Source organism: Chelonoidis abingdonii, chromosome 19 (genome assembly GCF_003597395.2).
Source record: "Chelonoidis abingdonii isolate Lonesome George chromosome 19, CheloAbing_2.0, whole genome shotgun sequence".
In the NCBI taxonomy this organism is placed as follows: domain Eukaryota; kingdom Metazoa; phylum Chordata; order Testudines; family Testudinidae; genus Chelonoidis; species Chelonoidis abingdonii.
Window position 1 is genome coordinate 13,214,915 of NC_133787.1, and position 27,399 is coordinate 13,242,313.

The window sequence follows — 27,399 nt, forward strand, 5'->3', positions numbered from 1 at the left end:
GGGGCGGGTATCAGAGCTGTGGACAGGGTGAGGGAGGACGGAGGTGGTGGCGGGGACTTGGCCGCGCTTGCAGTGGAGTGTCCGGGGAACTAGTGCGGGTGAGTGGCGTCTTGGAGCCCGCCTGCGCTGCGGCCCCGCCCGGCTCCTCTGGGCACTGGGAAAGAGCGAGAACGCGGGGTGCCCCCTTAGAAATAGCACAACAACAACGGCGGCCGGGCGGAGACAGTCTCCGCAGGAAGGCAAAGCCGCTGAGGTACCCGGCCCCTGCTTGGTGGGGAGCCTGCGGGGTGGGCGGGGCTGCTGCGGGGTAGGTGACTGGGATGCTCTGGCTGCAGCGGGTGGGGCTGGGTGCGGCCGCTGCAGGGGTGGGGCGAGACTGGCCCAGGGGCAGCCACTGTGCTGCGCGCGGAGGGTGGGGGGCCGTGGCGGGCTCCTGGCTCTGCTCTCCCCGTGGCTAAGGCGGTGGAGGGTCGGGCCCGTTCCCCTCTCAGGTGCGGCGGCCGGTGGGCGGAGCTGGGGGGTCCGGCTGCCAGCGGCTTGCCTGCCTCGCGGGAGCGTCCGGGGACGTACAGCGGGGGAGGGGGCGCGCGGGGCGCTGGCCCGGGTGGGTCAGTCACAGCACTTGCCGTTATTTCCCCCTCAGCTCGCACGCGCTCGTTTTCAAAGCGGTAACCGCTGCCCCTGCCGTGTCTCTGGCCATCTCCGGTGCCTGCCAGCTGCGCCCCCGTGACCTCCACGTCCTCCCTGAGCTCAGGTGTCCCCGCCCTGGCTTCTAAAACCTGCCCATTTGGGGGAAGCTTCCTGAGCCTAACGAGCGTAGGCTGCCGCGTGCTACCCGGGCAGCTCTGCAGGGCAGACGCTCATCCGGCTGGTGCAGCTTCACTAGTGCTGTAGGGCAGTGCACAGTTACGGAGTAAAGCGTGAGACGGGAATGGAAGCGGCTGGCACATGAGAACTGCGACTGAGGCACTTGGGAGCCTTTCCTTTGTGTAAAGGTGTGACCACGATACTGCCTTGAGGAAGCAGAGTTACAGACCAGTGTGACTGCTCAGAGATGTCTCAATAGGCCTGTTCGTTTAGCATTTCTTATGCTCAGCGATTGTATTGGAGCCACCAGATAGGTATTTGTTGGGATCAGAAGTGTGTGTTTGAGGAGGCAGGGGGAGAAAACAGGGATGGAGCTTATTCCTTGTATCTTGGCTCTTGAATGTGTCTTGCAGATCTGTTGGCTGGAGAGGTCATGCAGGAGAACCTGTTCATAAGGATGTGATTGCAAAGTCATAATCTGGGTGGATGGATAGCTTGAGAATGAGTAGATAAAGTTTGAGAAGACTCAAAATCTGAGAGCTTCTCTGAACACCGTTCATATACTAACTTTAATTAGACCTCTACCTCAACATAATGCTGTTCTTGGGAGCCAAAAAATCTTACCGCGTTATAGATGAAACCGTGTTATACTGAACTTGCTTTGATCTACTGGAGCGTGCAGCCCCCCCCCCCCCCCCGGAGCATTGGTTTACCGCGTTATATCCAATTTCGTGATATATTGGGTGGCGTTATATTGAGATAGTGGTGTATATAGTTAAATCAGTGAAACACTTAGTGTGGATGAAGTTATAGTGATATAAAATGGTTTTATTTGTAGCTAGTTGAATATATCAATTTTTTTCTTTAAAAAGCAGGCAGATATAGCTTTACAGAAATTTTGCTGAATTTTCATGTTTTTACAAGTGCTGCTTTAAGCTTAAAGGGGTATTATTTCCTAGCATACCAGGCTGAATGGACTCAAATTGTGTAATTAAAAACAGAACTTTTAGTCCTGATTCAAACTAGCCACTTGTGATTGCTTGATCTGGGGAAAAAGCTATTATAACAGCTATAAAAGAAATGGACAGGCATTAATGATGAATTGACTCATGGATCATTATCCTACAGATTCATATAGAAGTTATATAAAACTGTTCCAAAATGCTTTAGAGAGACAAGGTAGATAAGGTAATATCTTTTATTGGACCAGCTTCTGTTGGTGTGAGAAACAAACTTTTGAGCCACACACAGAAGTTGTTCCAATAAAAGATATTACTTTACCCACTTTATCTCTTTAATATTCTGGGACCAGCACAGCTACAACTACACTGCATACCAAAATACTCTAGTTACTATAACTAGAGATGGGGGGGTGGGGGGGAACCAGAAGAAACTGGGGAGAGAAATTTTAAGTTGAGAGGAGGTGGAGAAACCAGAGAAGAGTGGCTCCAGACCCACCCAGTAGCTAAAATCTCTTTAAGGAGATAAGCTGATGTTAAATGAGTAGGGAGAAGGGGAGTAGTAGAGGCGGGAATCAAAATGGTAAGTGTCTCAGTGAAATTCCCAACTCTACTGAAGTACTTTCTATTAGGACCATTGATCATACTACGTCCATATTGTGCTTTTTGTAGTGGAACACAATTTAAAAAGAGAAAAGGCTGCAGAGAAACTTCTGGATTCTGTGACTTTATCTATTCCTGGATGCATTTCTATGCAAATGAAAACAAAATGTCACACATGATGAAAGCTCAACAAGCTCAGTTCCTTCGTTGGGAATGGCAGACACTCTTCGAACTAATACTCTTAAAAGGCTTGCAGAGTCAGATGATCAAAACCAGGGCTGGAAAAACTTTCCCAAGCTACAGAATAGGCTATTAGAGTGCCATCTGTTGTTTGTTGGGTAGCTTAGTCAAGTCCAACTGTTTTCATGCATTTCCCATTGGGAAGTTGCAGGCCTGTCCAATGGCATCTTTGCAGAGAGGAGAGTGCAAACAGGAATGGAACGAGAGTGGCTGAAAGATGCTGTATACGTTCAAATATTTCTCTTGGTTTTATGAATGTTTTGAAGTATTTTGGAGAGCTTTTGAGCTAGTTGAGGTTGATTACTATTACACAAACTTTAATTCTGAATTTCAGAAACAAATGTTGTAATATTGTCCTAATAGGCTAATTAGGTCTGGTCTAATTGTGTTGGAATCTTGTTTGAACGCTCTTAACATCTAATTCTGTATGTTTTTAGGCTAGAAAGTGACATCGAAGTGCTGGAGAGGGTCTGGAGACAACATTTGCAGCCCTTTACTTGGGATACAAGTTATGAACCCTTTCTGGAGCATGTCTACAAGTTCCTCACGCAAGGTAGATATTTTAGTAAACAGTATATGCGTTGTTAATTGTTCACCTCTTATCAAGCTGTACTGCATAATATCACAAAACAAATTTACATTTTATCAAAATATAAAGCCTGTAACTATCTAAAGTGACTTAAAATGAAGCCTCAGAATCTATCTTGAAAAAGAAATCTTGACAAGATAGTGTTATCAAAGTGCTGTGGATTTCTTGACTCATCTATGCAGCCATGAGGTAAACATACAGTAGCTCTACTAAGCAGAGTCTGTAAAAACTGAATCCTCAAACTTGCAGTATTATACTGCAATATCTGCCTAAGTATAGGTCAGTCTCTTCATGGGAAACTGAAATCCATGACTACCTCATCAAGAGGTGGATATTAGTAACTTGAATTGTGTTGAGTCTTACCCAGGTTCTTGCAGCTGTGGTACTCTGGGCCAAGCTTTAACTAGACCTTTGTTGGACATAAGGTACATACCTGGGACTTCTGTGTCTCATTGACCTAAATGATGAGCAAAAATAGCAGGCTTCTAAAAGGTCAGATTGTTAACATTTGTCTTCTGTTAGCAACTCTTTGGGGGAAGAGAGCAAGCATAGCTCTTCAACATGATTCTCTGTCTTTCTCTGGTCCTTCACTCCCCCACCCCCAGACTAGTGCTGGAAAATAGCAAAACTGTGGATTGCCTTCTAGGTTTGGCAAGTCTTGATTGTCATTGTTGTGAATCCAAAAGCTAAATGCCTCTCTAGCATTCAGTTAGGGCCAAGTCAATTAAATATCGTAAAGTTGGACACTTGGGTGGCCGTATTTGAGTGCAGATCTGAGGGTTCTTCCTCTGTGCTATGTCTTTTTAAAGAACTACCATCTGTAATAGATCTACTTTATATGCAGCTCTGAATGTGAAAAAAGCCATGAATAAAAATACTGGAAAAAGTCGCTGATGGGTGGAATACTTAAGATTCTGTATGGTGTCTTGAAAATTTGAATAATCTGCAGTGAATGTACCCTCTTAAAAAAATTAGTGAAGCACCTCAAATTTACATAAAATCTTGTCAGAAGTGGTTCGCCAAGGTGTAGAGATTTTCCCCACCTCTTTAGTTGTGAGGACACTTCTGTATTGAGTTCTAGTTCTAAGCAAGGTAGACAGAATATCCATGTTATTAAAATGGATAGTAAACTAAAGAGATGTTCAATACAGGCAGTATTCAGATTTATGACACAATTGGTTCCCGCAAATTGCGTCGTAAGTCAAAATGTCATAATTCAGAACTGCAATCCACTCCATTGTGGGACTAAGCATCATAGTCTAAACCAATTGTCATAAGTCACATCAGCGTCAATTCAGAGATGTTGTAAGTGCTGTTCGTCGAATGTTGTAAAGTTGAGGACTGCCTGTACTAGTCTGAAGCAATCCCTTTGGTCAAGAAAGTACCACACAGGCTTTAACAACTTATATATACTCCTGAGGGAATTCTATGCCAAAAAACTTAATTTTGCATGTTTTATTTGTAAATAAATAAATGTGAAGTTTTCAGCAGGGAGCATAGAGCACTGGCTGCATGGAGGTGGGAAATTATCCTGCAGCCCAGCCTAGCCCCCCAACAGTCTTCCTACTCTTTCACACACACCCCGTAGACGCCGCCCCTCCCCCCGCGGGCATGGATTCGATGGTGAGGCTGCACCTGACCCTGACTTTGCAGGGGGAGGGGGGAAGGAATGAGACTCTGTAGGGGGGACTCAGGTGAAGAATGGGTGGGACTCAGTGGAGAGGAGTCTGCATGGTGGAGGTGTCAAGATGGAGTGGGGCTTGGTGTGGGAGGGGTCTGGATGCTGAGGGAGTGGGACTTGGTGTGTGGTGGAGGGTGTGGGGAGTTTGGATGCATTGGGGTTGGGTGGATCAGGGAGCATTTCCCTGTACAATGATCAGCTCCTCCTCCCACCCACAGCTGGGGCGTGATGGGAGCAGGAAGTGGGATGGATGTGTGTTTGTGGAGCTTTCTGCAGCTGGGGGAGACTTCTGGAGTTGGGTTGGACCTGGACCTGGCCCTGGCCGGGAAGAGGAAGTCCCATCCTTCCCAGCCCAGCTGGGACTAACAACTGAGCCCCGCCCAGGGTAGACACCATCGGCAAGGGCATCTCAGCCCCATGGTGATTTACCTCTGTTGGCTGCTCCAGGCACCCAAAATGACATGCCTGTGGTGCTGGAAGGGGGGCCTACCCTCTCTTGCGGCTTCCCTGTCAGAGGTTAGTTTTCTTCAGGGAAGCGAAGAAATCTACAGGGGAAGTGAATTTTGCGCATGCTCAGTGGTACAGAATTCCCGCAAGAGTATATGGAACAATCTGTCCAACATGTCGTCATTATTTATCAGGAGGAAAAACTACTGAAAGTTCAGTCTAAGGGCTGTTCAGTATTTTACTTCCAAAATTCTCAGCAATGGTGGAGGTGATGGTGGTGGTGATGATGCGGATGTCATAGGTCAGTTCACAGACATTTTACAGAAGACTTCAAACGGTCACATGGTAACTTTCCATCACTGAAACTGTAGTTTAAATTCTAACCGATAACCCAGCAGTCTGTATCTTGGCCTACCCACTGAACCATAATTAAGTTTTCTCCCACATGTGGACTGAACACTTTCTCAGGTCTTTTGACTACTTAGCTGCAGTGGTGATTATTTCCTCAGCAAAATAGAAAGCATAATGGTCTTTAACTGGTTAATATAGTGAAGTACTTACAAATGACACATGTAAAATCTGTATTTTTGTGTGGACAGCTGAAGGACTTTAGGCAGCCCAGGCCATCTAATGTGATGGTTTAAAAACAATGAGGGTAGGGTAGTATAATCTAGCCAGTTGTGCTGTGCCTGCCTCAGCACAAACATTTCCCACAGAAGTGAGAGGCATTCTTCCCTTGAACTCATTGCCCCAGAATGTTCCATTCTCTCACCTCTTCTTTACTAATCACTCAATTTAAATTGCAGAGAGACTTGTTAGTGGAATTGAAGTGGTTCATCTCAGTACATTGAGTGTTAGGGTACGTCTACACTGCACGATTATTTCGAATTAGCTTAAACCGATATTACAAAACAGATCTAATAAAATCGGTTTAGCGCGTCCACAGTGGGATCCCGAAATCGATTGTTTGCGTCCATGGTCCAAAGCTACCATCGATTTCAGGAGCGGTGCACTGTGGGTAGCTGTTCCTCAGCTATCCCATAGTTCCCACTTCCGTGTTGAGAGCACAGTGCCTGATGGGGCAGAAAACACTGCCCCGGGTGGTGCTGGGTACAGCCTCACCCCTCCCTTTGTGAAGGCAGCAGACAACCCTTTGGCGCCTTTTTCGCGGAGTGCATTGAGCAAACGCCATAGCACAGCAATCTTTCCCTTTTTTTTTTCACGTGGTGGTGGGGGGAAATAAACTGAGGAGCTGTTCCCTGAACCACGCCAGACACTGTGTTTGAACCTACAGACATTGGGAGCTCAGCCAAGAATGCAAATAATTTTCAGAGACTGCTGTGGACTGTGGGATAGCTGGAGTCCTCAGTACCCCCTCCCTCCCTTCATGAGCGTCCATTTGAGTCTCTGGCTTCCCGTTACGCTTGTCACACAGCGCTGTGTATCCTGGAGTTTTTTATTCAAACGCTTTGGCATTTCGTGTTCTGTAACGGAGCTGGATACAACAGATTTGTCTCCCCATACAGCGATCAGACCTAGTATCTCCCGTACGGTCTATGCTGGAGCTCTTTTTCGATTTCAAACTGCATCGCCAGCCGTGCTGATCAGAGCTCCACGCTGGGCAAGCAGGAAATGTAATTCAAAAGTTCGCGGGGCTTTTCCTGTTTACCTGCCCGCTGCATCCGAGTTCAGATTGCTGTCCAGAGCGGTCAGTGCTGCACTCTGGGATGCCGCCCGGAGGCCAATAACGTCGATTTCCGTCCACATGAACCCTAATCCGAGTTATCACTATCGAATTTAGCGCTACTCCTCTCGTTTGGGAGGAGTTCCGAAATCGATTTAAGGAGCCGTTTAACTCGATATTAATGACGACGTCGTGTGAACGGATACAGCGTTAAATCGGTATATCGGCCATTAAACCGATTTAAAGTCGCAGTGTAGACCTGGCCTTAGAAATGAAGACTGACTTGGAAGCTGACATTACCCATCAGTTTCTAATTTAATGCTGTGGAGGTGTAATTTGCTTTAATCTACAAGTTTACTGCCTACTAGGAACTAAAGCAGTGTCGGCTCGGAGTTCAGCCAGTGCTTGTAATAAAAAAATATGTAAGGAAGCAACTTGTACAGAGTCTGACTATGTAATAACTAGTAAGGTGAAGTCTTTCAAACCAAATTAAACTTCATTGGTATATAATTGAATAGAAGCTTTAGCTTGCAGCCTAAACTATTCAGTGTTTTATAAAACAAAAATACAATATATATTAGCATTTCAAGTTTATATATTTAACGTGTATATGTATTTAACAGAGACCTGAAACTGAAGAAAAGACTCTAACTGGAGAGTTGAGAACCAGTCCTCCACGCACCTCTACAAAGAAACAGCTGCCTTCTATTCCAAAAAATGCTGTGCCAATGACCAAACCTGCTTCTCCTGCCCCTTCATCCCAGTCTACAAATGGAACACATGCCTCCTATGGGCCTTTCTACTTGGAATACTCTCTCCTTGCGGAATTGTATGTTGCTTTAGTTTCAAAATATTTCACCTTTTTCACTCACTGGTCTTGTACTTCAGAAAACTAAAACACAATTGCAGGGAGTAGCTTTAGAAACTGTTCTTGTATGGAACTTTTAAAACCGTATCCAGGATGCTCATTTAAGCACTAAACTCTGGAAAACTAATATAGTCTTTTATCTTGGAGAGGAGTTATTCTTTTAGCTATAGGTTTGGATGGTCCTCTTGTACATATCAAACTTAAAATCCAAATATACCTATCTTGGGCATTAGGCAGCCTCATAAGATTAATAATGTACACTAAATTGCTTTTAGGAAGAAAACATACTCCTTTTTTTTTTTTTTAAAAAAAGGATAGCTTAACTAAAAGCCAACAAATGTCCAGCAGGAAGGTACCATGCTATCATCCTAATCTCACCACTGGCTAATATGAGAGGTGTATCAGGGATAGAGTAACCATACATCCTGTTTTGGCCAGGACAGTCACTTTTTTTAAGCCCTGTACTGGTTGTCCCTACTCTTTTGGCAAAAATGAGCATTTGTCCCATTTGTTCTTGCCAGCTTGATCAGATTGCAAGAGCAAACAGGACAAATGCTCACTTTTGTCAAAAGGTGCGGAGGAACATGCAGTTGGGGAGCGATAATACCACCCTGCGTAAGGGGGGAGGCAGGACTCGGGCAAGCAGTGATGCCAGCTCCAGCCTCGCATGGGGGCCAGCCCCACATAGGGAGGGGGGTGAGGGTCAGGCTTGTGGCTTGGGCCAGCCCAAAGTGGCAGGTGCTTGGACAAGAAGCTGAGGAGGGGCCCTCAGACTAGCCCCATGTGGTGTTCTGTTTTTCCTGTTGGGGAAATATGGTTATCCTAATCAGGGATTCCCATACTTTCTCATACTGTGGACTGTTCCTCAGTCATGTGTGATCAAATGCGTGGCAACTAAATGTTACTTACGTGGAAAGTAAAGATTAGGAAAATCATCTAATGAATTTTACCATGAAATTTATAAGAGGAGGAGCAGTGAAATGTAACTAGTCAGGTTTCCATGGACCACCAGGAAATGCTCTGGACCACTGCTCCATGGATCAGTCTAGGATCATGAGTGTAGGAGGGAGCATAAAATGCAAATTTGTGTCGTGTCAGATTTTTCTTCTTAGTTACATAACTTGTCTAATGATTTCATCTGCTGCATTCTAAGCTATGAAACAGATTTCTGAATGCAATTCCCCTGAGCCCTGATGCAATGCTAATTTTGAAATACACTTTTTCCATTTAAAAATCTTAAACTGAAGATGAGAACTCTTCTTCTTTTTTTAGTTCTATTTACATACTTTTTCATGCTGTGGGGCTCTAGTTAATCTTCTGACAACCTGAGTTTATAACATGTTAATCAATTTAAGATACCAGTGTCATGGAGTGCAGTGGAGAATAATGGTCTCCTGTTGCTAAGCAATTGCTGATGGCATTATGGAAATCAAAGTCTTAGGCACTGATATAACAAAGGTTTTTTTTTGTTTTTTGTTTTTTTTTTAAAAAGGGGTACTATAACAAACTGTCATCTAACTTTGATGCTGGTACAGTCAGACAGTTGTTCACTAGTTCATTGTTGGCCTGCTGTGTTCAGCTTAAAACAGACTTGTGCAAGTGCCAATTAATAAGAGAATCCTATTTATAAATTGCTTTAGCTGAATACTATGTTAAGCGTTCTTTCAGTGAATGGCTCAGTAAAATTCTATTTTGTATTTCCAACACCATGTTGGAAACATACAAATTTTTTGTTTCCACTCTCGGGGAACAGCAAAAATGTTGCATTGTGCTCTTATCCACTCTCAGCATTGCAATGCTATTTCCATGATATAATGGTGTCTACTAAAGGGCAAAAACAATAGAGGAAGGCGAGGGGAGAAATCAGTTGTAATCCATTGGACATGAACGGCTTAACTCCATGACAAAAAATAGAGGGCTCAGCTCAAATTTGTGTGATCAGCCATAAATGACTGGGGAGTGGGAAAAGGGAAAACAGGGGTCAAAACTCAGGTCATACTTTGGTGATTCAGCCCTCGCCTTCTGCTTCTGGTACTCTTGAGGCCTTACTTGTCTAAAATAGCTTCTTGGGCTTGCCTTCCCTCCTTGGTTGGCATCTTCACTTGCCCTATTCTGTTGTCACGCCACTTCCCCCTTGACCTACAGTAGTTACCATGATTATGACTGAAAATTGTTTAAATTTCAAGTCAAAGCTTTGGTTAACATTAAAAAAATATAACTGCAAGCAGTTTCATTCACTACAGCTGCTCCAAATCCCTCTCAAATTATGGTTATACAGATACATTTTTTTATAAAACGTCTGTACCGTTGCTATGTAAGAGTCACACAAATGAGAGAAACTGACTGTGTATAGGAGAATGAAAATGACTTGATCCAATGCTGACTTGGTAAATATATTACTGAAAAATGAACTTTCCCTCCTAATCTTTCATTTCCAGTAATCTTGAACAAGAGGTGTAAGAATTTCCTGCCAGTATCTCTTTAAATGGGGGGAGGGAAAGTGGATTCTTTAGTTCCTTACCCCTCCCTCCTGTGAGCACATCCACCCTTGGGATTGGAAGGGAAATATTTCTGAGAGTCCCTTGTTGAGATATTGGCAGCACAGCTATGGCCTTCCTTGTGTACTGAGAAGTCTTTTGCAGAGTGCATATGCTAATCCAGTCCTCATACAGCTCTTTATCCTAAATGACTGATTATTATTACAGCACTTTGGTCGTAAAGCAGAAGCTACCAGGAGTTTATGTGCAACCATCTTACAGATCGGCATTAAGTAAGTTTAGGGGTAGATCTTTTATTTTACTGTATTTAAGGCATTTTGCATCAACTCATACAACTCTTCTCCCTTGCAGTGTGGTTTGGAGTGATATTCATAAGACATGGCCTCTACCAGGATGGTGTGTTCAAATTTACAGTCTACATCCCTGACAATTACCCAGATGGTGACTGCCCAGTAAGTGCTGGAGTAATCTGACAACAATCGTGAAATCTTAGTTTTCTTTTATGGTGTTGGAGAATGGCATTTGTTCAGTTCCTGGACTGGCTTTGTTCACTGGTTGGTGAAGTTTAGGAACACACTTCTGACTGGTTTGTACACTCTTACTGTCAGTGGAGGATCATCTTGTTACTCTGTAGCAACTTCTGTGTCTACATAGGGTGTGGGGTTGACTTTCAGGCTCTACCAGGCCTTCTAAATTAGAGGTTTAAAACCTGCATTGTGGTAACTGTAATTATGACTCCTGGATCATAGTAGCCCTTAAAGGAGTGGCTGACTACCTGAAGTATTTTCTTGACTATTAAACTTGGGTGAAGGTGGGAATGGAGCTGTCATCTGCTTTTTTTTTTTTGTTTCTCAGTAATTTCATGTTTCCTTTTTGGTATATAAAATGAAACAATATTCCTGTGCCTTTGTGCAGCTGGAATACTTTTGTTCCTTCCTAGGATCAAACTTTTTAGGACTGTCAGCAGAATATTCTTGCTTATGAAATTAGTCTCCTCTGTCAATATGATTGCTTTCAGAGCACAATGAAGATGTGCTTAGCCAGGCTTTTGTAATTTTTTTATGATGTTGGCAGAACATTACAGCCACAAACTCCTGAAGGAAATAGTTTAATTGATAGCTTTAAAGAAATAATTTAAATACTTTTTTAAAGGGACAGCATCAGTGGGGAAACTATATCAAAGAGTTGAAAATGGTTAATTCTGCACCTGTTCCTAGGTCCCTTTGCCAGTTTTGGGTTTTTAATAGGAAAATTATTTTAAACTAACTACCCTAACTTACACAAGCAATAGGGGAAACAGTGAACTGGCCAGACACAATGCCATCAAATGTTCAAAGTAAAACCAATTTCCATTTCCGCCCCCTCCCCCCCCTTCAAGCAATGTGAGGGGTTGCTTCCTAACAAAAGTAGGAGAGGTCCCCTTAAGGATTTGGGCACCCATTTACAGGGTCCTAAAAACCATAAAAGCACATCTAAGTGAAAGTTGATCATAAATCAGATGATAAACCATAGTCTTGAGTAATTTCACTAATGCAATTTTTTGAACTTCTCTCTAAAACAGCGATTGGTGTTCGATCTACCAGTCTTCCACCCACTAGTAGATCCCCTCTCAGGTGAATTAGATGTGAAAAGAGCGTTTGCAAAATGGAGGTGAGTACTTATGTACTGGTGTCTAATACAGAAATGCTGTACCTCTGTCCCTCACTAACTAACTACTCTCTTCCTAGGCGAAACCATAATCACATATGGCAAGTACTAATGTATGCTCGCAGAGTCTTCTACAAGATTGATACGACCAGTCCTTTGAATCCAGAAGCTGCAGTGCTGTAGGTGTCATCCTAAACTGTTTTGGCTATGTATTTAGAACTTCATATTCTATTTTCATTAAGTTTTTTTTGTTTTGTTTCTTTACTTACAAAATATCTATGCCAGAGTCTATACTAAACAGCTAAATTTCCTGTATCATTTATTTTTAGCACCTGTTTATGGTATATAACATCAGCTAGCTGAACAAACTTAAAATACTCCATTTCCCCTAGCCTCCACCATCATGTTGAAAAACCAAGACTAGTTTACAGCTTGCTAATTTCATATGGTGAAGTTTTAAGAAATGTCTCTCTTACAGATATGAAAAAGACATTCAGCTGTTCAAAAGTAAGGTGGTAGACAGTGTCAAACTATGCAGCAGTCACTTATTTGATCAGCCTAAAATAGAAGATCCCTATGCAATTAGGTAAGTAGCCTGTGCATTATACTTAATTCCATATGTTCTGCTGTTCTGAATTCAAGCACACTCAGTATAGCTTTTGATGCCAAGTCATAGTATGGCCATCGCTTCTGGTCTAATAACCCTGGTGGTTCCTTTCTTCTCGTCCTTTACAAAAATCGCTTTATACACACATCTGAATCAGGGTAGTGGACAGTTAATACTGAGTAAAAGATTAATGCAGACTGACATAACATTGCTAGAGACAAGATAGTTGAGAGAATATTTTTTTATTGGACCAGTTTCTATTGGTGTGAGAGACAAGTTTTCAAACTTGCACAGAGCCCTTAAGGTCTGAGAAAGGTATTCAGCATGGCACAGCTAGATACAAGGTGGAATGGATTGTTTTGAAATGCTTTAACTACTTATGCAAGGGACCATTCAAGGTGAAGTGCCCAGTTAACACCTCTCCAGTCGGGGCAGAAGGAGAAAAAGTTTTGGGGCCAGTTTCCTCCAGGACACAACTGACTTCCTCCACAAACTCCAACATTAACGACCTCCCTCAGAACACCATCCTTGCCACCAGGGATATCCCCTCCCTGTACACCAACATCGCCTCACAATGATCTCATTGCTGAGTACCTCAGTATTTACAAGACAATGGATAACCCTCATATATCCATCCCAAACACACCATCCAACTAATCCATTTCATCCTCACCCATATCAGTTTTCACATTCACTAACAAACACTTGTTCCAAGCCATGAGATCAGCCAGAGTGGCTGCCCAGTAAGCCAACCTCTTTGTGGGCCACCTGGAAGAAGAATTTCTGTACAAATGCACCACAAAACCAATGTATCTCAGGTATATCATTTGATATTTTCATCCTCTGGACAGACTATTGAAACTCATTGATAGATTTCCACCACATCTCTTTAAACTCTCTCTAGAGTACTCCCACGCTAGCATCAACTTCCTGGACACCACGATCGGCTTCAGCAACGGAACCCTACAGGCAACTAAGTACAAGAAACCCCCTGATCACCACACCTGTCTTCACAGATCCAGTAACAACCCTAGACACCAAGAATTCTGTTATCTACAGCCAGGCACTCAGATACCACAGAATAAGCTCTGAGGAGAGAGTCTGGGATATACACCTTAACACAATGATGGAGTGGGCCACTCAAATACTCTGAGAGATGCTGTTTTGATGCCGTAATTAAAACCCCTCTCATTGCACCTCTGGCTGTCACCACAACAGGCAGGAATTCACTGGGTATCTTCAAACAATTACAACCCATAGTTGATGGGAACCACGTCTTGAAAGAGAGCTTTCCCATACCCCCTCTCTGGTCATCAAACAACTTCCAGCCTCTCCAAGCTCCTCCTCAGAAGTAAGTTTCCCACAGACAAGGACATACCAATTCAGTGACTCAAGACCCTGCCAGAACAAGTGATGCAAAACTTGTTGTAGACACATTTCCACTGCTGTGATGATCAACACCCTGCCTCCCCCACAACACACCTGTCAAAATCCACACATCCTACACATGCCTGTCACATGTGGTGGACCTCATCCACTGTGCTAAGTCCCCCAGTAACCACTGTGTGGGTGAAACCAGTCAATCACTACACTCGAATGAACTCTGACAGAAAAACGGTAAGACAAACCCACAGAATATCACCTATGGATTAACACTTTTCACAAGTCAGTGACTCTCAATCTGACCTCAGTCCTCATTCTCAAAGGAAATCTGCCCAACATCTGTAAAAGACATACATGGGATGTTATGAATTTAACATTACTCTATACTAAACATCTTGGATTGAATAGGTACACTGGATTTATGGCTTTCTACAATCTAGAACTCACTTAAACCCCCCAGCTCCCCTTCTCCCCCCCCGCCCCCCCCCCCCCCCGCTTATCCTCCTAATATCTGAGATTTGTTTGTTTAGGTACTTCACCTGGGAATTGTCCCTCATGAAATGTTAACATACTTATGCTAAGCCATCTATTCCACCTTTTATTTAGCTGTGACACTCAGAGCATATTTCCCAGACCTGAAGAAAAGCTCTATGCAAGCTTGAAGCATCTCTCTCCAACAAAAGTTGGACCAATAAAAGATATTACCTTATCTGCCTTTTTGGTCCCGGGATACCAGAGAGACATAATTACAACACTGCTAAACTAATATGTAAATTTCCTTACCAATTATCCATTAGATATTGGCTTTAGTGAATAACTAAAGGATCTGGTCACTTTAAGGGCACCTATGGAACAAATCTGGTGTTCAGATATTTACAAGTTGAACTTGCATGCTCAGTTTGAACTGTTGAAGTGGCAATATAGCTCTGAAACTTAGCTTTGGTACTAGGAGTTAGAACTTTCAACTAGTCACTGTTCGTGTATTTAGCATTTGGTGGTGAATTCCTGATTTTTGGTGTTGATATCAGCTGAAATTAGTATTTTGGTGCTTAACACTGAGCATGTACATGTTGGATGAGATCTGTGATGAGCCACTTTGTGGATTAGGTGTTTTTTCTCTCGATGTTGAGGGGGAAACAAGGTTTTGCAGCTCACTGAAAGCTCAGAGTAACGTTAGAAATCGTCCCACGCTCATTGCTGTAACTTTTTCTGAAGTGGGTAGTTGGGTGAGGGAACATTTAAAGCAAAATGAAGTTCATAACACTTCTACTTTCTTCTGTAGCTTTTCTCCATGGAATCCAGCTATACATGATGAAGCTAGAGAGAAGATGTTGACTCAGAAAGTATGTAGACAAAATTCAACTTATTTATACTACAGTAACAGTGTATTGGGCACTGTAGAGCAGGGATCGTCTTCATTCATTTATTTTGTAAAGCACTTGTAGTCTATATAAAATCTTGCATATACCTATAAGATTTTTATAAGTGGGTGTCAAAAGTTGGGCAGTTAAGTAAATGTCTTGCGTTTCAAAAGCACAGAGCACCCAGCAGCTCATTTACAAAATAATCTTGGCTACACGGTTCTTTGCTGCCTGGGAGTACTGTTAAAGGTTCATGTGCTTTATTTCTAAGAGACATCAAGTGCTGGAAGTGACTGTTAATGACTAACACTAGCTACTGTCTGGTAACTTGTCCGAGGTTGGATATATTCAGTATTGTGCTCCTGTTGCTTGAACAGGTGACTACTTAGCATCAACCCAGTCATTTTCTTCATTTGAGGAGTCTTGTTACCTAATGACACATGAATCAAAACTCCAGAACTTTCTAAGTTCATTACATGTAGGAACTCTGCTGGTAGGAGAGGAATTATTTACTAAAGCTTGGATGCTGCTGCTATTCCCCTGGGGAAAGTGTCAGCTCAACAGCAGAGCAAAGAACACTTCTAGAACACTAGAAATAACTTCCCTAAACAATTTGGTCAATGCCATGGTTGCTTCATGTTATACAAAATATAAAGCACAAGCCATGGTGTTTTCTGGTCACTAGGATGCTGCTGTCACTCCCTATACCATGTACTTGCAAAAGTATGTTACTGTTGTGATATCTTTGGACTCCTACCATAACACTAGTCTAATTACACCCATCCAGCTGGACTACTGGGTAAACTCTGGACTTTGGAGATCAGGGGTAGCTACACTGGTAGCTTTTGAGCATGAGGACACCTTGCTGTGAAAGGCAGGAAATGGAGGAAGCTTGCTGTCCTTTTTCAGTTTTATTTACTGTGAGGACAAGTCCTTTTTCCAAGGTGGGGATCTTCAATGGTGCTCTTCCACCCTCCCCTAGCCCCCTCAATCAGAAACGTCTATTGAAACTAAAGCACATCCGTGCATGGGAACCAACTGTGAAAACCTAACACGGCACTCTGAAGTGCAGCATTACAGAGCTTTATCTGCCTGCAGAGCATGGGATTCCTATGTTGGTGGTATCTTTTTTCTGACATGCATTGCAGATTTGCAGGATTACTGACTTGGGGAAAACCCTTCACCAGCTGCTGACTGCTGTTCTTCTGAGAAGCCTCTGATGGCAGGCCCTGCTGCTTCCTCTCCATGCATAAAGTCTCAGCTCTTGTGCTCATGTTCTCTGGCCTGAACATAATCTTCTCTAATAGGCCTCAATGGTATGCTGGTTCTACATGCTATGTGGCAGTATTCTTTGCAACATATAACAGATGCTGGAGTGAGACTGCTCTTCTGCGGGTTCTGAGGCTGCAGGAGAATAACTTGAGAAATGCATTGTAGTTCTCTGGTTTGACTTTTTTCCCCTTTGTTCATCTACTCCTAGGGTTCTGGGAAAGAGATTAGGAAGTTTTACTCCATGGAACAACTGAAATTTGCAGGAGAGAAGACTGCCTAGGGAGGCTTGGGGTTGTGCTGGTGGTAGAGGTGGGACTTGCTGCCACCACCACCACTGAGGTACATCAGGGCCACATCTGAACTTCACAACAAGCCTCTCTAATAACTGGCTTACACCTTGAAGTTGGTCTGCAGCAAAGAGTGAGAGTCTTCATTCTTTTAAAGTGGATGCCTAGGTCTTGAGCCTTCATTTGATCCCTCCTACTAATCTTATCAGAGTATGCTTTCTGTAGAAACATTGCTAACAGCATTTAGTTGATTAAATGCCAATAGCAAAAAAAGAGCTCTGAGATCTCAATCTTTAGTGTTATTCTGCCACCTCTTGGCCAATTAAATTGATATACAATATTTCAAGTTTACTTAAATCCTACTACTAATGAGATTAAGACTTAGTGGATTTTAGAGCGAGCTAAATAGCTTACTTCAAAACAGGAGATGTTTGTCTGTGCCCAAAAAGCTTGGAAACAGGGTCAGGCATATTGAATTTTAAAGCACATAGGAGGGAGGACTTCACCTAGGATCTCTTGCTCTCAAACTGAAATCCACATTGCAGCCAGCAACCCAGCAGCTGATTTCAGGTGTGTACATTTTTTGTGTGTGAGGGGGTTCCTAGCACCTCCCCCATTTCTTGGTGTTTTGAACTGGCTGCTACCATTACCAGAAACCCTTGTTGTCACTGCCTGACAGACTTTTTTCAGGGCTGCCTTCCTCCTGGAGACTCTGTGGGATTCTGCCAGCATGCTGACACTTCAAGATTAACTTTGTGAGGAACTAGGAAACCACTGGCGTACCTCCAAGTATCTGCTTTACTGTTGGGGTACTTCCTGTACCCATGTGGATCAGTTAAGCTTTCTGTCTGACAATGCTATCAGCATGTGAAACTTCCATTGCTCTCCCATCCAGTGGGGTATGTCATCTTGCAGAACTGGTGCCTTGTCTAAATGTGACACAGTGGGCGTACACATAGGCCTCTCGATACTAAAAGCCTAAGAGGAGTCTACTGCACAATCCACAGCAACATGGTGGATAGAGAGATGCATTCTGTCTATACAGAAATCTGAAACCTGATCCCCCCTTTGATCCTTTGCTAGATGCTAAAGTGAATATGGAATCTTCAGAAGATGCCTTAGCCCCTTGCCTGTTGCCAGCTGCAATTTGCTAATCTACCATCTCCCTCAATTCCAGTTCTTTCTTCTGCTTGCTCATTCTCACTTCTACATCGAACTTCTTAGTTAGATAAGGTTTTGGAGTGGTGCATCTTGTGTTCTACTCGTGCATTAGTTTAGAGGACCCCTTACTACAAGATTGGCATTCTTTATCACTTTAGATTTATTTAGGACCCTGGAATCCTCTCTGGGTTTGGGAGGGTGCCCTCTGCCTCTAGCACACTAGGATGCTGTGGTGTTCAGAAACCTTCAAGAAAGCTGTTACCATCTTCAAACCATGGATCCTACACAGTAGTGCCACTAAACTCGTGGATGAGTATACTATAATAGGACCAACTTGAAGTAAAAACAGAACAAACCTTCTTACTGTTAGTGTACCTTCTGTTTAGCTGTAAACGGGATTTACTCTACTTGTGACTGCCACTTTCCCTACCAGAGTTGTGTATGCTTGCTATGATAGGGTGTTGGGAATGGGCCTCAACAGAACAGAATAAAAATATTAAAGAAAAAATCAAAAAAACCCAGCTTCTAGCTTTAGGTGCAGAGTAGAGTAGCAAAAATGTACTGCAGCATTGAGATTCCTAATGTCATACTTTGCATGTCTACAGCATTAGCGATGTGTAGTGGCTTTCAGATTGCCAGGCTAGCAACATATCTTAAAAATAATAGCTAGCTCCCAGTGCATTCATTTATAATAGTGTCCCTGTCTGAGAGGCAGGGACAGGTATAAAGATCTGCCAAATGTAAAAAAAACAAACAAACAAAAAAAACCACACTGTTTAGTGGGTTCTGACTCTAACTTTGTTCTTCCTAGAAGAAACCAGAAGATCAGCACTGCAAAAGCATGCAGGTGTCTGGGCTGTCATGGGTAAAGCCTGGTTCAGTGCAGCCTTTCAGTAAAGAAGAGAAGACCATGCCTACCTAACTCTTCAGGACCATGATGCACAAAATACTTTCTGTAGGTGAAGGGAATGTAACGGACAGAGAAACGGCAAACTAGCAGTTTCCTTCTTGACAATGGATTAGTAAAAACTGAACGATAGCAGTGACTCAAGTAAACCTGCTCAATGGATTTTTGTGGACTCTCTTCTCAGTGTTTTACATATGCATTAAGTTTTAACAGCGGCCTGGAGGATGGAAGTATCTCTAAACATTGCAGTAATTCTATTAATGAAGGACTGCCTAGGATGGTAACTCCCAGGGCTCTAAAATGCCTGGAGGGTTTGTCTAAGCTTTTATTTTCCTTTCAGGAATAGCAATTTTGAATCTTAAGGAACTGGCAGAAGTATTAGCAGGAAAAACTGATGCCAGAGGTAAGCTGTGTTCCTATAAACTAATATAGCAGAGTTAAACACTATATTTAACGATTTTTAAATACATTGGTTTCTATTGTAAATACATTAGGATTTTAAATTGTAAATAGCGGGTTCAGTGACTCCAACTAGCACTTTCAAGAAAGGCAGAGCTGAGATTGGCACTCAGCATATGATATATATTACTGACTTGCAAATAGATGTTATCACTAAAGCGCACATTAGTCTGAAAAGATGAGAGCAGAGTGTTAGGTTTACAAGGCTTTTATTACATAAACACTAAAAATCAAAGCTTTTATTGGTGGTTTTGATCTAATTAATAAAATCTTAGACGATGTTAGACTTTCTATGTGTTAAGACTGCAGGGATTACTAGGCTAGTTTGACTAATGTGTGTTAATAGTGACATCTTAAAAAATAAAAAAAACATGTTAACCTTGCTGCATTGTTCCTTTGTTAACTACACAGTAGTCTTGAAACAAATATAGGAGTTGTTGGTATGAAGACATCAGATATTAGATATATCCTCTTTGTACATAAATTAGTCTTACCTACGTGCTTTGTCCAGGGTACTAAAAGGAATCCTTAGCCTTTTGTGCACACCAAGGTTTCAGATAGGAGATTTTTACCTTTGACACTAATCCTTTAATGTGGGCCAGTCTGACATGGTCTGTTTTTATCCTTTTCTCATGCACTGATGTAACTGCTTCAGTTCCAGTTTCAGACTCCACAGCCAGTACTCCTGCTTTGCTTTTTTTTTTAAGGGACTCTACCTTTCTTAATTTCTCATAGTAGTAAGGTTTTAATGCAAAGCATGTTACCAGGCTAGAACAAGTAGTGGCTTCCTGTATCATAGAATTCTTTAATTGTATTTTAATTTTTTTTAAAGTTGCTAAATGACAAGTTCTCCATTCTAAAAATCCCAAACACCTGCTTAAAAGCAAGGAAACAAATAGTTTAAAGGCATCACAAATCATACACTAGATTTATAGATTAAAGCAAGAACAGACCACTGATCAGCGAGAGCATAACCTCCTGTATAACACGGACTAGAAAGACTTGCCTGAATTCTACTCTGAAGTAGAGCATTTTATTTATATATTATATAAAATAAAACATCCACTCTTGACTTCAAGCTCTAATCAGGGAGAGACTACACAACTTCTGAAGAGTTGCTCCAGTAGGAATGTATCTAATAGACAAAAGTGCCTGTTCCGTCCCAACACAACTTTAACTCTGACAGATGTATTGAAGCTTTTTATCTTGGTAGCTAGGTGGCAAATACATATTGGGTGAGATTTTTAAGGGCCCTTCTAATGCTGGGTTATGGGGGCTTGCTGAAGTAAATAGACATGCCCCAGGGGCCAGCCTGAATTACATTAGTCTCATGGGTCTGCCTGGGGTTTCAGGAGTGCCCAAGCCCTGGCATGCCCCCTACACCAGGGCTTGGAAGACTGGTCCCAGACAGCAGTTTAACAGCTGTCCTTTTTTTTTTCTTTTTTCTTTTTTCTTCTTTTTTTTTTTTTTCCCCCTCAGTTCCTGCAGTGTGGGAAAAGCTAACTTTGGCAGCACTGGGGCTTCTAGGGTCTGTGTGTGCCTTGTAAAGGAGCTAGAGCAAAGTAAAGATCTTGCCCCCACTTCCTAAGCAGTACTTTGTAAGAGATGTTAATTGACAATTTTTTTGGAAAAGTAATTTGTTTCTCAAAGGGTGTAGATCTAGTGTATCAATTTATGGTGAACCAACGAGCTGGATTTGCTTTTGTTCAGTAGCAGAATAGGTGTATCTATAAACCAAGTTATTTCAAGAAGTGTGTTTGCATTGAGACAGTGACTCAAAATACATTACTGAGGGAAGAACAAAGTTTAAGGTGACTGTGCTGAAATTGTCAGAGTAAAACATACTTAAAGCAGCAATTTTCTGTTAATGGATAACCTGACACAAGCAAGAGCAGGGTCCAGGTAGTAGCATTAGTGAGCAGTCTTCATCTGTAGTCAGTGCACAAGCTTCCCAAACTATTCTTCTTTATTGTACAGTTGAAAGTTACTGCTGCACCACTGCACAATGCAGAATTTGAAAAGTATGGGCTTCTGGCAACTACTAGGGACTCCAGGACCTGGCAGAGCACAGCTTGCAAATGGAAGACACTGTTTGGGGGAGAGCTGGAGGGTTCCTGGCAGTTGAAGTTCTCAGCATGCCCTGAAGGAAGGAGGTGGCATACAGGAAACTTCATACGAGCCCTCAGAGCCAGCATCATGCTGTTTCTCCCTCTGGGAAGGAGGGCATGTGGGTGCCTGGGCTGGGGGAGCACCCTGCAGCTGGGCTCTAGGGAGAGGGGGTGCAGGGGTCTGGAGTGAGCACCCCATGGCTGGGCTCTGGAGGGGAGGGGGCAGAGAAGCAGGAACTGGGTTATCATAGGAGTTTCTTTAACTCTACTCCTGGAGCAATTTTTTTGGGTCTGCAGTTAAACATATTTCCTTACAGGTATTTTGTAATAAATTACCAAAATAATTGAAACTTGTGATTATAGAGTGTTTTTACAAATATGCAGAATTTTAGAATATTGTGTGGAGAATTTTTAATGTTTTTGTGCAGAATTACCCCAGGAGTAGAAGATAAGCCTGTTTCAGTTTTGAGGCTAACAAATGAGTCTACTTCAAATCAGAATAGATAGGACCCAAACTTAGAAGTCCATTTCTGCAACACGTAAAGTAAATTCAGCCTCTTCTGCCTTCAAAATAAATACAGCACTTTTCCAAAGTCAGTGTGAATCTAAAGAAGTGTTTAAAACTAGATGTGTGCTGCCACTTAAACCATCCCTGTCCTAGTGGAGAGGAAATCAGTAGTGGATGCCTAAAGTTAGACTGATTAAACCCAAATAGGGAGTTCTCAATCAATGGCCTGATTTAACAAGGGCTAAGTAACTGTTGGCTCCTGCTGCAACACATAATGGTGGTCGTGTATCTCACCCTCCCCATCTGTAAAGAGACAGAGTCAAAGGTTCAGTTACGAAAAGTGCTCTTACAAACTTGGTAGTACTGTGGTGGTCACACTTTCCTATTTTAACCAGGCTCTCTTCCTCCTCCCTCTGCTGTGGGAATGACCTGCAAAAACTAGATGCCTGATCAGGCAGACACATCAGTAACTTGACTCAAGGGAATGGTTGTTGATTGTTCCTTGTGTACATGTGTTTGCAAGATTAGGCCTTATACCCTTCCTTCTCTATGCTGGGAAAATTCATAATCCCTATATGTGTATCCCCAGCTATAGTAGCAGCTGGAAGCTGTACTATGGATAAGGCCCTACCATATTCAGGATCCATTTTGGTCAACTTTACAGTCATAGGATTTAAAAAATAGTAAATGTCATGATTTCAGCTATTTAAATCTGAAATTTCAGAGTGTTGTAATTGTAGGGGTCCTGACCCAAAAAGGAGTTGGGGTGGGTCATAATATTATTGTAAGGGGGATGTGGTACTGCTACCTTTACTTCTGAGCTGCAGCTGGTGGTGGTGGTGGTGCTGCCTTTAGAGCTGGGCAGCTGGAGAGCAGCGACTGTTGGCCAGGAGCCCAGCTTTGAAGGCAGAGCTGCTGCCAGCAGCAATGCATAAGTAAGGATGGCATGGTCTCGTATTGTCACCTTTACTTCTGCGCTGCTGCTTGAAGAAAGGGGCCCTTAGTCAGCAGCCACCACTCTTCAGCTGCCCAGCTCTGATGGGAAGCAGCGCAGAAGTAAGGGTGGTAGTGGCATAGGATGGCATTACCACCCTTACTTCTGCACTGCTGCTGGTTGGGCACCACCTTCAGAGTTGGGCCCTTGGCCAGCAGCTGCCACTCCCTAGTCACCCCGCTCTGAAAGCAGGAGTGCAGAAGTAAGGGTGGCAATACCGTGACCCACCCCCTAAAATAACTGTGACACGTCCCCCCCCACCTGCCTCTTGGGTCAAGGCCCCCAGTTTGAGAAACACTGGTCTCCCCTGTTAAATCTGTATAACAAGTAGGCAACCTCTGGCATGTGTGCCGAAGGCAGCACATGAGCTGATTTTCAGTGGCACTCTCACTGCCCGGGTCCTGGTCACTGGTCCAGAGGCCTCTGCATTTTAATTTAATTTTAAATGAAGCTTTATAAACATTTAAAAAATCTTATTTACTTTACATATAACAATAGTTTAGTTACATATTATAGACTTGTAGGAAGAGACCTTCTAAAAACATTAAAATATATTACTGGTACATGAAATCTTAAATCCGAGTGAATAAATGAAGAGGTGGCACAGCACTTCTGAAAGGTTGCCACCCCCTGCTGTATAATATAGGGTAAAAGCACCCAGAAGACTGGATTTCATGGAGGGAGACCAGATTTCACAATCCATGACATGTTTTTCATGGCCATGAATTTGGTAGGGCCCTAACTATGGACAGGGCTTGCCTTTTTTACTATATCTTTTTTTTTTTTTTTTTTTGGCATGTGTTTCAGCTACATTAATAAACTGAAAAATAAAAACACTTTTGCCTCTAATCCAGGGGTAGGCAAACTATGGCCCAGGCACCACATGCGGCCCTCCAAACATTTTAATCAGGCCCTTGAGCTCTCACTGGGAAGTGGTGTTGGGGGCTTTCTTCACTCCAGCTGGGGAGCAGAGTTGGGGTCTTGCCTTACTCCACATGGCTCCCAGAAGCATTGGCATGTCCCCCCCCCTCCAGCTCCAATGCACAGGAGCAGCCAGGAACTGCAGCCAATGGGAGCGGCAGGGACAGTGCTTGGAACCACGTGGCTGCACCTCCATGTAGGAGCCAGAGAGGAGACATGTCGCTGTTTCTGGGAGCTGCTTGAGGTAAGCACTGCCCAGAGCCTGTCCCCCTCTCGTGCTCTGAACCCCTCAGTCCCAGCCCAGAGACTCTCCTTCACCCCCAATCCCTAATTTTGTGAGCATTCATGGCCCGCCATACAATTTCCAGACCCAGATGTGGCACTCAGGCCAGAAAGTTTGTCGACCCCTGATCTAATTTCTTGGACTCAATAACAATCCTTAACCCTTTCTGCCACATTTGTACTGTGCTTCTGCTTAGGGGTGAAGTGGGTACAGGATAAATAAGGATGCAGAAGAGTATTCAATAAAGGCTATGAGTAAAAAACTTTCATGTAAGTCAAGTGGCTCAGCCACTTTTTTGAAAATGGGACTTAAGTCCTTGACATTTTGGCTATGTGGAGAAAGAAGCCTGCAGAAATTCCTTCTCCACCCTCCCTGCCCCCCTTTGAACATGTTCCTGTTTCCATGTCCAGTGCTAGTCTGAAAAATGCAGCAGAGATGTCTTCCTCTCCCTTCCTGGGATATGGGGGGACTTCCTGCCATGCCCCAATTCAGTCAAATCCTTCTAGACCAGCAGCTCAATGCCACAACTGTTGCCAGGGAAGCTAATGTGTAACTATCGCGACTTGATTGTGTTTGGCTTCCAGCTGTAGGAGTTAGGGGAGAAGGGAATATTTAATAGATAGGTTACACTGACAGTGTCCTTGAGTAAGCCATTGCCTCAAACTATAAATTAGGGTAAGAATGGATTCCTAGTTCCCAATCACCCCTCAAAATCCCTACTTGCTGTCCAGGATCCCCAAAAACATGGATTTACATCCTCTGTGTAGCAGGGATGGGGAGACAAGTGCAATGAGCCCCCTTGATCGCTTAGCAAGTTGGGGAGTTGTCATAAACAGATAGCTAAGGATTAATGTTTCTTTTACCTGTAAAGGGTTAACAAAGGGAACCAAACACCTGACCAGAGGACCAATCAGGAAACCGGATTTTTCAAAGCTCAGGGAGGGAATTTTGCGTCTGTCTTTTGTCTGTGTCTTGCTCTTAGTGCTCTCTCGGTACTGAGAGAGGATCTCTCTTACCTTCAGATTTTCATCCTTCTGTTTCCAAGTGTTAAGTACAAAGTAGAAGGACAATAGGTTTTCTATGTTGTTTTTGTATTTACATGTGTGTCGTTGCTGGAATTGTTTTAAATATGTATATCTTTTTGGTAAGGCTGTTTGTTTTATTCAATTTTTCTTTTAGCAACTGACCCTGTATTTGTAACTCTTGAACAGGACCGTTTATATGTCTTTTTCTTTCTTTCTTTTATACTAAGGCTTCTCTTTTTAAACTTGTTGCGATTTCTTTTCTTATTGAGGCCTCGCGGGATTAGGACATTCTGTGGCCGAGTTCCGGTCTCTCTCAGGGAAACACTGGGGGGGAATCTCTTTGTCCAGTTGCAAAGTCTTACCCTTTGCGGGACTTGAACTGAGGGTGAAAGAACTGGATCTCTCGTGTTTGCATTTCAAGGAATTGAAATGGGTGATCGTCCTATAGGCCATCCAGGTGAGGGAACGGGGAGCAATAAAGAGCGAGACAAGGGGAGGGAGGTATTTCCCTTTGTTGTAGACTCAGGGCATCTGAGTCTTGAGGTCCCCCAGGGAAGGTTTGGGGGAGACCAGAGTGAGGCAGGCACTGATTCCTGTCTGGTGGCAGCACTATCAGATCCAAGCTGGTAATTAAGCTTGGAGGGTTCATGCAGGCACCCACTTTTTGGACGCTAAGGTTCAAAATTGGGACTTATGCTTATAACAGGAGTGAAATGAGTTTCCATGAGTTACAGAGCACACACACTCCTGTCAGTGCTGCAAGGGCTTGCAGACAGTTGTTTTCCAGGTGTTCTCCATCAAAGGATCAGGCTCAGCCCTGGTGATTGGTTTTCTAAATGGGAAATCTGCATCAGCTGGGCTCTTTCTGGTCACCAGAACACAGCAGAAAGTGGCTCAGGTTTAGCCCACAGTCTTCATGAAAAGGTTGCCTGCTTTGTACTCTATCAACAAAGTCTTAAGGACTGCCTGCCTCTCTATTTCTGTTGGAAAAGACAAGACAAAGCTACTTCTGATTCCTTGAGGAAGGGGGGTAAGTAATTTTACTGGTAATCAGTTTGTTAAAGAGGGAAAGGCTACTGTTTTTGGTTAGAACAGCATTGTAACTCCATATTTTGCTCTATTTCAATTTTGAGTGTTCTCCTTGGCTAAAGACCAGGGGGAGGGAGGAAGGAAAAAAGTTCTTAGGTTGCACAGAGTAAGAGTTTTTCTTCATCCATCTTCAACTTATTTTAAATGGAAAGAGGCTCTGGAGATGCCATGACTGGATTAAGTGTCTATAGACTAAAATATGTATTAGGGATGAACCTACTATCCTAACCAGCTTTTCTTGCTCAAAAGAGGCTTAGTCTATGTAGAAAGTGCAGGGTCTTTGGAGTAGAGCCTTTTCCTTATGAGACTTACAAGTGGTAAATTTTAGTTTGGACTAATGGCAAAGCTGTCCTTTCCAGCTCAGTTTTAAACTGTGAAACTCTATCATTGCTGTCCAACTCCTCATGTGCTTTAATAAGTGTCTTCTCCTTTCTTCCTCTGTTTAGTATAACAGACTGTCACATGTTGCACGAGGTAGATATGACTTTTGGAAGCAGATAAGCCTATACTTATACCTAGCCTAGGATCATAATGAACAGCAAAACTAGTGTCTCAGCCTAGTTCTAATAGCAGATGAAATGGATATGCTAAGCCTTACATTTACTCTTTTGAGATAAGCTGTTGAGCAGTGTTGTAAACAAAGTAGCAACGATCTTTGTATTAAACACTGAATGTATATTGAAAATATTTTGGTTATGTTCCCAGAAATATTTAATGTGTGTGGTGTGCATGAGTAACTACCTGTCTTTAAGCTTAAAACCTCTAAGTGTAGTTTCTCTTCTGTTCACTCTACTTTTTCCAGAACTAGGGAAGTTGTGGGTGGACCATCATGATTTCTAGTCCGTTGCCTTAGCTACAAAAATATACTTCCTAGAGCATGAGAATGGGCCAATTAGTACAGAATAATGGTCCGTCTACCCTAGTATCCTGTTTTCTGGTGCTTCAGAGGGAATGAACAGAACAGGGCAATTATCAAGTGATCCAGCCCTTATCCACTCCCAGCTTCTGGCA

The 27,399-nt window shown here is 43.0% G+C and overlaps 1 protein-coding gene across 4 annotated transcripts; it reads left to right on the forward strand.

The window, feature by feature from the left end:
* Positions 1-25,541, forward strand: AKTIP (AKT interacting protein). 4 transcript variants are annotated; one of them, XM_032805354.2, is made up of 10 exons: positions 1-98; positions 3,047-3,162; positions 7,634-7,839; positions 10,584-10,648; positions 10,728-10,828; positions 11,938-12,026; positions 12,104-12,202; positions 12,502-12,609; positions 15,296-15,356; positions 18,906-25,541. In XM_032805354.2, the coding sequence occupies exons 2-10, from the start codon at positions 3,121-3,123 to the stop codon at positions 19,014-19,016; spliced, it is 882 nt and encodes a 293-aa protein (XP_032661245.1). In that variant the 5' UTR covers positions 1-98; positions 3,047-3,120; the 3' UTR covers positions 19,017-25,541. The 4 variants fall into 4 exon arrangements, with proteins under 4 accessions (XP_032661245.1, XP_032661247.1, XP_032661248.1 ...); XM_032805356.2 differs by having other exon boundaries at positions 18,909-19,843; XM_032805355.2 differs by lacking the exon at positions 1-98 and adding an exon at positions 473-491 and having other exon boundaries at positions 18,906-19,843.
* Positions 25,542-27,399: the final 1,858 nt, after the last annotated feature.

What these genes read in the sequence shown, in the direction of transcription:
- AKTIP (XM_032805354.2), top strand. Translation starts at nt 3,121, where the DNA reads ATGAACCCTTTCTGGAGCATGTCTACAAGTTCCTCACGCAAG. An exon ending in CTACAAGTTCCTCACGCAAG is followed by an intron (nt 3,163 to 7,633) that starts GTAGATATTTTA and finishes TGTATTTAACAG; the next exon opens with AGACCTGAAACTGAAGAAAA. An exon ending in GAAGATCCCTATGCAATTAG is followed by an intron (nt 12,610 to 15,295) that starts GTAAGTAGCCTG and finishes TTTCTTCTGTAG; the next exon opens with CTTTTCTCCATGGAATCCAG.